Source organism: Pogonomyrmex barbatus, unplaced genomic scaffold (assembly GCF_055798465.1).
Source record: "Pogonomyrmex barbatus isolate J1 unplaced genomic scaffold, ASM5579846v1 scaffold30, whole genome shotgun sequence".
Lineage (NCBI taxonomy): Eukaryota > Metazoa > Arthropoda > Insecta > Hymenoptera > Formicidae > Pogonomyrmex > Pogonomyrmex barbatus.
In genome coordinates, this window is record NW_028297128.1 from 140,303 (window position 1) to 150,240 (window position 9,938).

Here is a 9,938-nt window from a genome sequence, read left to right on the forward strand (position 1 = left end):
TCACTTTTTCAAGTTCACGTCTAAAAGTTTCCAACTCTTCCCGAATGATTTTTGCAATCATCGTCTTAATTTCATTCTTACATGCTACTTCATCTTTTATCTCCCTTACTGTTCTAATCAACCAATCAATTTTCCTCCATTCCAGTTTGTTTGCTCGCTCTGATGTAGTCACTGCTGTTCCCGTCGATCCTGTTGATCCCAATCTGTCTCTACTGCTATCCGCTGCAGGCGTTTTCTTCATTTCTATCTTTTCACTGTCGCCAATGATTTCTTTAAATGGTCCTTCGCATTTTACTAATTCATCCTGCTTATTGTATACTTTATGCTTGAAAGCGCATCCCGGATGAAAGAAGAATTTCACACAGGCCGTACACTGCAGCACAATGTTTTTTATTTCCTTCTTACACGCACAGCAACGATAAGAGAGAGAGAGAGAGAGAGAGAGAGGGGGGACATACACAGTATGTATGTTACAATTAACGTAATATCTCTCAAAAGAGATCTGCAGATAAAGCATGTTACATTGAATCAAAAAATTCTGTATTATTTTGTAAATTACGCGGAATAAATAATGAATAATTAATCAGTCGAAATCTATGAATAAGCATCCATCTGCACATTTTAATGACAAATTGTAGCGAAAACAAATGCAAGCGCATCGTGAAAAGTACAGCGCAACATTACTCGCCGCTCGAAGTTGTTTGATATGTGACGAATTGTTTAAAGATCTTTATTCGACATTCGTAATACTAATATTCTAAACAACTCGCTGCATGCCCAATAATCGCGAACAATGAATAACGTTGAATTGTGTCTTCTCGCCATTTGTTTGCATTTACCGTGATTTATCATTGAATCGCGCGAATACTCATTCATTCAGCGATGATTATTAATTATTTTCATTTTAATTATTCCGAAAATCATAAAATGGTACAGGATTTTTAAACTTAGTTTATTCTGCTATTCTAAACACGAGAGTTGTTAACTGAATTATGAGACATTCTGTATATATATGAATAGTATAATTATATATTTAGTATATAATTTAGTATACATGTGTTACGTCAAGACCGCGGGGACCCCTCCGATAATCTCAGCGGCAAATTATTGAAAACGAGTAGGTATACTAGGCGGGTTCTAACTCAGAAGCGTTGAGGGGGGTGCGGGTGTGCGGGGGGAACTGTGTGCAACCGAGGAGCTCCAGAGAGGGGGGAGGGGGGACGGCGCGTGTTGGGCGACCCATTGAATGTAAACAGCGTCGACGATTGATGCCTTCAGAGCACCGTGATAAATAATTACCAAAAGATAAATAACGAATTGGACGCGTGGGCATGACGTCAGAGGGGGGGGGGGAGGGGGGTCGCCGCCGCTGCCGCCGCCGCCGCCGAGTAAAAAATAAATATCTTTCTCGTATTATCTCTTCCGTTGCGGCTCTCTCTCTGAAGAATATTATTTTTCTAATTATTTTATGGTGGGGGAGAAAGAAATGAAAGAAATACATGTTTTTTGCATATTATATATGTTTATATTTTTAAACAAATTGAATACATTTTTAAGTGTGAAATTTTTTTATTCACATGTGTTTTTCTTATACACTAAAAACTAAAGCTAACAGCTCGCAATCGACGAGTTGACGTCTATCGAAGATATCGCAATCGCGTATCGCGTTCGGCACTTCCTCGGGATCTGTTACAACAGACGCGATGTTGAAGAATCGCGTATACTTGGTATCGATCGTATCGACGAATCTAACGAGTCGATCGAACGTCACATCGATACATTCGTCCAGATTAAACATACGGCGCAGGGTCGATTCGATCATCGTTACGCGTACGTTCAAAGATTCAAGACGTACGAGTGTAACGTCGTTCATTAGACAAATTCTGACGGTTAACGGTCCGACGCTTATAAAATTGTCTTTGTAATCATTTCGCAGCAATTTATAGATATTCCATCGCTACTCGTAGAGTCCCTTCCACGTTTCGAGAGACAGTATTAATTCCTGTCCTCGATGATCTCCCAGAGCGATCTCCACGTAGCTCGGTGGACCAACGTTGATTCCAATTTCCAGAAATTTGTAACCCGTGGCTGTCAGAGTGTAACGTCTGCTCAGTAAGCGCACCGCGCGACGCTCCACCGAAATACTGTGGAAATTAAATATATAATATTGCACAACATTGAAAAAAGAGAAAAAAATAAAAAAAATGCAGGTGAAACTTACGCGTTACATTCCTTCTTTTGTTTTTCGCCATTGTACGGTGCACTGTTTCCTTTGGCATAATACATTGCGTGTTGTTCGAACGATGGAGGAGCGGAGTACCTTTTTTGTCGTGCAGATCGTTCGATGGAGGAGGACTGATCGCATAAATTTTTTTGACATGGCAAACCGTTATCCCCCCACCTTTCCCCTCCCCCTTTTTTCTAAGAATTTCATTGTTGCAATCAAACATGTAGCGACATGTTCGCAAAGGAGCGCGATTCGTTCAAATTTTTTTCTAGGAAGAGCCCGTGAAAAGATAGCTCTTCGTAGAAATCGACGTACGTGTCGCGGCGTGTTAAGAGAAGCGTCGATACTCCGGTTATTATAAATAAATCGGGGAGATTTATGATGGTTTTTTTCGCCGAAATCGGCGTACGTGTCGCGGCGTGTCAAGAGAAGCGTCGATACTCCGGCTGCTATAAACAAATCGGGGAGACCTATGATGATGATGTTCCGATTTAAACAAAGAAATTGTCGATGATATATAATGGGTCATGGAGTGTGCAGGATCACAGTAGATGGAAGTCTAATGTGTGTGAAAAAAATAGGTGACGGTGAAAATGGATAATGTGTTGAATATAGAAAATGTGTTTAATATGGATGAGGAAGACTTTGTGGATATAGTGGACGAAGTGTTTGAAAATGAAGAAGAAATAGAAATTGACAATATTGACAATATTGACATTGATATTGAAGACGAAGAGCACGCATTGTCTGACGATAGCAATTACGTAAGTGATCAAAGTGATGACCTTACGGATTATGCAGAAAAAATTGTCACCCGTTCGGAACTCCTTGCGTTGAATAATAATAAAAAGTATTGTGCAATACAATTTTATTATTCAACGGGTGGTGCACTAACTCTGTGTGCCGAATGCATGGTTCGTCTGGCGGACACTGACATTGGAGTATTGTATGCCGTTAGGAAGCACGAGATAGATACTCTCAATGCGCTAAACAGCCGATTTTGCTCCAATTGCCAACAGTCCGTCTGTATGATAATGCCATGCATTATGTGCCCAATTTGTACAAATTGAAAAAAGACAACATTGTGAACGAGGCATATGCAAGTGGAAGAGTGTGATGTGATATAAAAACAATATGGAAAGGTCATTGGAAGAATTAACAAGTTTTCCGTTATGGGATTCAATCTCTCATCTATCAGTGAACGTGGCGGTGTATTTTATAAAGAGACACTATACCTCAACTCCCCATTTCCCGATTTCTCGTCCAAGAGTTAAGGGACGCTACAATTCGACTCTCTGCTTCTCCGCTCCTTCTGAGAGAGCGGAAATAATTCTGGAAGCGTGCACATATTATCATTATAGAGGACACGCATACAATATATTACTACCTCTCTCGCGGCAAAAAGTAGCAGAGATAATTCCAAGAAGCGATAATCATATATGGTTGTTCTATTCCCATCAATCTCCGGACATGGCGGAAATACAACGCTTTGTATACTGGCTTCGAGTTAAAGCAGCTATAGAGAAAAGAAAAAAAGAAAGTAAAAAAATGTAAAATTGTTTTTATAAGACAGTACAACAATTTAAAAAATCACGATTTTGCAATATGGAACACCTAGAGCGAGTGGAACGCGAGCTGCTGGAGCAGTGCAGCCAAGTCGCTACCTTGGTGGAGTGTTTCGCGTGGTTGCAACGATGTGAGGAGTGCATCGAACAACTCGAGGAACTTAGCCGTGTTAAGCGTCCTCGACTCACCGTTGCAAATAAACAATCTGCGGTGACGAGGATCGCGCGACTCGCGGGTGCAAAAGTACAACTAGAAAGACGTTTCGTGCACGTTGGCGGTGAGTACGCGAGCACCAGTAGACAATGGATCTCTCGTTTGGCGAGAAATCGATACGGCATTTGAAAGCCGTATATTGACTGGTGCGGTGATCAATGTGGACTATATCGAGCCGCGACAATTTTTAGAAGACGCTGGTGGTGTAGTGCACGAGCGAGTGCGAGACATTGTACAAAGACACGATAGTGTGAAAGTGAACACTGCATTTAACGGCGAGTTTGTGACGGGCGATAAACGCGCAAATAAAAGTATAAACACTAAAAATAGTGAACTCTTTCGAGTGTCAAATTTGGACGAGTGGTACGAGCAGCACGTCATCGAACCCACGTTGGCGTCGCTCGAAGAATTCCAAGAACGCGACAGTGGATGGGCGTTGTCGCGAATTCTAAATTTGACTATAAACGTGAATAAATATAATCCAATGCACGCGGGATGTTACATCGAATTACCGCGGGAAATTATGTTAAAGCGAGCGGTGATCAATGTACGATCCAATGACAATGCGTGTTTCGCGTGGTCGGTGATCGCGGCTCTGCATCCGGCTGAAAGGAATACAAATCGGGAATTGTCGTACCCGCATTATACGACAGTGTTAAATTTGCAAGACATTACGTTTCCGATGACGTTGAACCAAATTAAGAAGTTCGAACATCTCAACGACATCTCAATTAACGTCTACGGTATCAAGGAAAAGGAAATTCTCCCGATACGGCTGACATCAAGGAAGATGGAGAAGCACGCAAATTTATTGTACGTGCAGGATCCGCGCGACGACAACGCGGGGCACTTTGCGTACATCAAAGATCTGTCCCGTCTTGTGAGCTCGCAAATAAACAAGAAGAAATGCAAGAAATACTTTTGCGACCGGTATGTATTTTAACAAATTTTATTATTTCTCTTCTAAAATTGTTTATTACATACTAAAAATCATATTTTCCGTTTGCAGATGTCTACATTACTTCAGTTCGTCTGAAAGATTGCAGTCACATACAACGGACTGCGAAAAGATGAACGATTGCGCCATCCGACTGCCGAGCAAGGACGACAAGTGGCTCGAATTCAAGAACCACACGAATAAGGAACGACTTCCATTCATCGTTTACGCGGACTTGGAGTGCGTACTACGGCGAACGGAACCGGCAGAGAGTGAAGACGCATCGTACACCTACCAGCAGCACGAGGTATTTAGTATCGAATACTACGTGCGATGCTCGTACGACGACGCGTTATCGGTATATCGATTTCGTCGCGACGAAGATTGCGTTGCGTGGTTCGTTCGGCAACTCGAAGATTTGGCGCATTAAGTAAAAATTCTATTATCCGCGAATGTCCCCATGGAAACGTTGTCGAGAGAGCAGTGGGAGGCATATCGTAGCGCGACGCGTTGTCACATTTGCGAGAAATCATTTGCGTCGGACGACACGCGGGTACGCGATCATTGCCATCTTACCGGTCGTTACCGTGATCCCGCGCACTTAAATTGTAATCTAAATTATAAAGATTCGTATTGCATTCCCATAGTATTTCACAACTTATCCGGTTATGACGCGCACTTTATCATCACGGAAATAGCTACGGCGTTCGAAGGCAGGATCGACGTGCTGCCGATAACAAAAGAAAAATATATTTCGTTTACAAAACACGTTCAAGATACCACCGAGAGATCAGATTCGCGAAATTGCATACGCTTGCGATTCATAGATTCGTACAAGTTTTTAAATACCAGCCTTGATAAATTGGCATCTTTTCTAACGAAAGAAAAATTAAAAATTTTACGTTCCGAATTTTCCACGGTCTCAAACGAAGATTTTGATTTGTTGACGTGCAAAGGTGTCTTTCCGTACGAATACGTGGATCGCGCGGACAAGCTGCAGGACACGCGCTTACCACCGCGCGAATCGTTCTATAGCTCGTTGACCGGTGACACGGTGTCGGAGAACGATTACGCGCACGCCGCGAACGTCTGGCAGCGGTTCTCCATCCGAACGCTCGGCGAATACAGCGATCTATATCTCAAGACCGATATCTTGTTATTGGCCGACGTTTTCGAAAATTGCGTCGCGAGTTATGGACTCGATCCTGCGCATTACTACACATTGCCAGGTTTCACATGGGACGCCATGTTGAAACATACGCGCGTAAAATTTGAGTTGCTCACCGACATCGATATGGTTATGTTTATCGAACGCGGTATACGCGGCGGTCTCAGTCAATGTTCCGGCAGATACGCGCAGGCCAATAACAAGTACATGCGTTCGTACGACCCGTCGAAACCGTCATCATACCTTATGTACTTTGACGTAAATAATCTGTACGGATGGGCGATGTGTCAACCGCTGCCCTATGCCGAATTTCGATGGATGGAAGACGTTGAGAACTTTGACGCGAGCGCGATCGCTCCGGATTCGTCTACGGGTTATATTCTCGAGGTCGATCTCGAGTATCCGCATCATTTACACGATCGACACACTGACCTACCTTTCTGTCCGGCGCGCGATAAACCACCCGGCACGCGGCAGGATAAACTTCTCGCGACGTTATACGATAAGAAGCGGTATGTCATCCATTATCGCAACCTGCAGCAATGTACGCGCCATGGTCTTCGTATCGCAAAGATACATCGCGTACTACAATTTGCTCAATCCGCCTGGCTCCGCGATTACATCGAACTCAATACACACTTTAGAACGTACGCGAAAAACGATTTTGAGAAAAATTTGTACAAATTAATGAACAACGCGGTATTCGATAAAACAATGGAAAATGTGCGCAATCACGTCGACGTTAAACTTTTGACCAAATGGGACGGACGGTATGGCGCGGAGGCAATGATCGCGAAACCAAATTTCCACAGCCGCAGTGTCTTTGCGGAAAACTTAATCGCCGTCGAACTGCGTAAACTCGAGGTAAAATTCAACAAGCCGATTTACGTGGGTATGTGTATACTCGACATATCGAAAATCTGCTTGTACGAATTTCACCACGAATACATGTCACCGCTGTATCACGAGAAATGTAAGATCATATACACCGACACGGACAGTCTCGTATACCACATCGAGTGCGATGATGTGTACGAGACGATGAAACGCGATATCGCTAGATTCGATACGAGCGATTATCCGACGGACAACGCGTACGGGATGCCTCTCGCGAATAAAAAAGTACCCGGTCTAATGAAGGATGAGAATAACGGTGCGATAATGACGGAATTCGTCGGATTCAGAGCGAAGATGTACGCGGTGAGGGTGGACGGTAGAAAAGACATTAAAAAGGCGAAAGGTGTAAAGAATAACGTCGTAACGCGAACAATAACGTTCGACAATTATACGCGGTGCTTGAACGAAGAGATCGAAATGACTCGTCGCCAGTCTTGTATAAGATCCAAGCTACACCAAGTATACACGGTGTCCGAGTCGAAAATCGCTCTGAGTCCGTACGACGACAAACGATACATCGTACCGGATTCGACGGAGACGTTACCGTGGGGATTGGCGGATTCCGTTGTAATTATATATACATGTTTATACAATGTACATATATTTTTATATTTTTTATATAGTTTATATGTATGCATATATGCACGTATGTATGTACGTACCTATGTATCATATCTATGTATGTATGAACGTATGTATTTTTGTAGTTTTATACGATACTGTTTTATACGATACTGTTTTATATGTAGTATAGATATATGTATTTTTTTGTAGTATAGATGTATGTATTTTTTGTAGTTTTTATATGTAGTTTTTACAATAAAATTTAGTTGTTCAAATTTAGTTGTTCAAATTTATTTTATATATATTTTATAATAGCAACCGAGATCCTGCTTGCTGAGGAATTAGCTTTAATTCTCTCTTCGATTTATTTAATTTATACTCGGCTTAATACATATAGTTTTACATGTGTTCTCGTAAGTTACATACATGTATAGTTTAAAAAAATGTAATGGAAGAAAAAAATAATAAAAACTCTTTGTATACATGTATACAGTGTATATTTATTTTTTTAAATACATTATAAAAATAAAAAAATGAATTAAATCACACTGCTTTTGTTTATCCATGAGTTATGCGATCTATCGAATCCCAGCCACTTGACGTAAACCTTGTCTCCCTTCCTGCGTAATACTTTCTCCACGAGATACACGTCCGGATGAGTCGCGCGATGCAATTCGTGCTCGTAGAACGCGCCCGCGACCGATTTTCCGCGATAATCCTCGAGATAAGTTACGGGATTAGTACGTTGCACTTTAACGATCTTAAACACCTCGGTGGTCCAATTTGGCGTGTAACCTTTTTCGAAAAGTGTCTTGTACTTGCTCACGCGTACCGATTCGCCTACTTTGAATTTTGCTGGACCTGCGATCTTTATCGCGCTGTATACCGTATCCAAGAGTCTTTTGGCGATCGCGGGAGTTACGTCAACGGGTCGCATGCCGATAGTGCGATGCTTGCGCGCGTTGTAATCTGACACGAGACGCGGTAGCGCGTCGACCCACTTGTAAGTGCCGTTGAGCGTAAACATCTTCCACATGTCGTTCTTAAGCGTGCGATTGAATCGCTCGACGATCGATGCCTTCAACACCGTATACATGGAATAATGATTAACGTTGTGTTTTTTCAAGAGTTGTTGCACATTGGCATTGTAAAATTCCTTTCCCATATCCGTTTGCAAGTTTCTCGGGCATCTTCCGCTCTCTCGAATTATCTTAGCGATAGCGTTAGCCGTCTCGCTTCCGACCTTGCTCTTGAGCGGTACGGCCCAGGCGTACTTGCTCAACGCATCGATGACGGTGAGTATGTAGTGATGACCTCTGTTGAAACTCGAGTACGGACGCATCTCGACGATGTCAGCCTGCCACAGATCGTCGTATCCCCGAATTATGACACGTCTTCGTGGAAAATTTCTCCTCGCCGGAGCGTGCAATTCCTCAACGAGTCGTCGCCTCTCGGAGCTAATATTTTTTTCACGTCCATCGGATCGCATGTTTCAACGATGTTTAATAGTAAAGATAAGATATACAATTTAAAAATTGTTTTTTTCCTCACTGACGTTAATCGACTGGCTCGTTTCATCGATACGCGATTAATTTATAATAATGCCGGCTTCGCGAAGTTCCTCGATGATCGACAGCATCTCGTTGTCGTGAGCGTTGTTACCAGCTCGGTGCGAAGCGTCGAGCAATCGGAGTCGATCCACCAGTTCGTTGGGATCGTCCCAATGCACGTAATCGATCTTGTTGTCGTTTAACTTCATGGCGGTTGGTATATTGCTCACGCCTGCACCCTTTTTACGCCCGCTACTTCCATACGTAGATACGAGCGGAGCGATGATGTTAATATACTTGGATCCTCTATTGCCCTTGATGGGATTATGGGCGCTGTGACCACGTCTATGAGCATTTGTTGTTAACAATATACTTTTATACGTTTGTTTGTCATCCTCGGTAAAAACCACGTCATCGGGAAGTCTCTTGAAGATCAATTCGTACAATCCTGGTGTACCATTGTATCTCACATTGTCTATGATTATGGAGTCATTTTTGTCAACGTCAAATTTCTTGTCACCAAGCATCGCACCACTGTCTTTATCGAAATAAACACCGTATACGCGATCAAATGTATCGTTTTTTCCATTATCATCGAGAAGAGGGCTTACGTACTTTTGCCCTAATGGTCCTAGCTGATTATGCAACGCTTCTCGACCTTGTTGCATTTGCAGACTCTGTTTGATGGTTGTTTCGAATGACGGTTCACTGGCGTCTTTTGTTTCGAAAACATCTTCCTTTTGCAGGAACAGCGGTGGTTCTTTCCGTGGTTCTTTCGATGGTTGTATCGGTGTAGACTCGAACACGAGTGAATCT

At 42.6% G+C, this 9,938-nt stretch overlaps 1 protein-coding gene across 1 annotated transcript; it reads left to right on the forward strand.

Annotated features, from left to right (window-relative positions):
• Window positions 1-1,331: 1,331 nt before the first annotated feature.
• LOC148935887 (uncharacterized) lies at window positions 1,332-4,991 on the forward strand. The gene is made up of 2 exons (XM_089080555.1): window positions 1,332-1,336; window positions 4,076-4,991. The coding sequence occupies exons 1-2, from the start codon at window positions 1,332-1,334 to the stop codon at window positions 4,947-4,949; spliced, it is 879 nt and encodes a 292-aa protein (XP_088936681.1). The 3' UTR covers window positions 4,950-4,991.
• The last annotated feature ends 4,947 nt before the right edge of the window (window positions 4,992-9,938 follow it).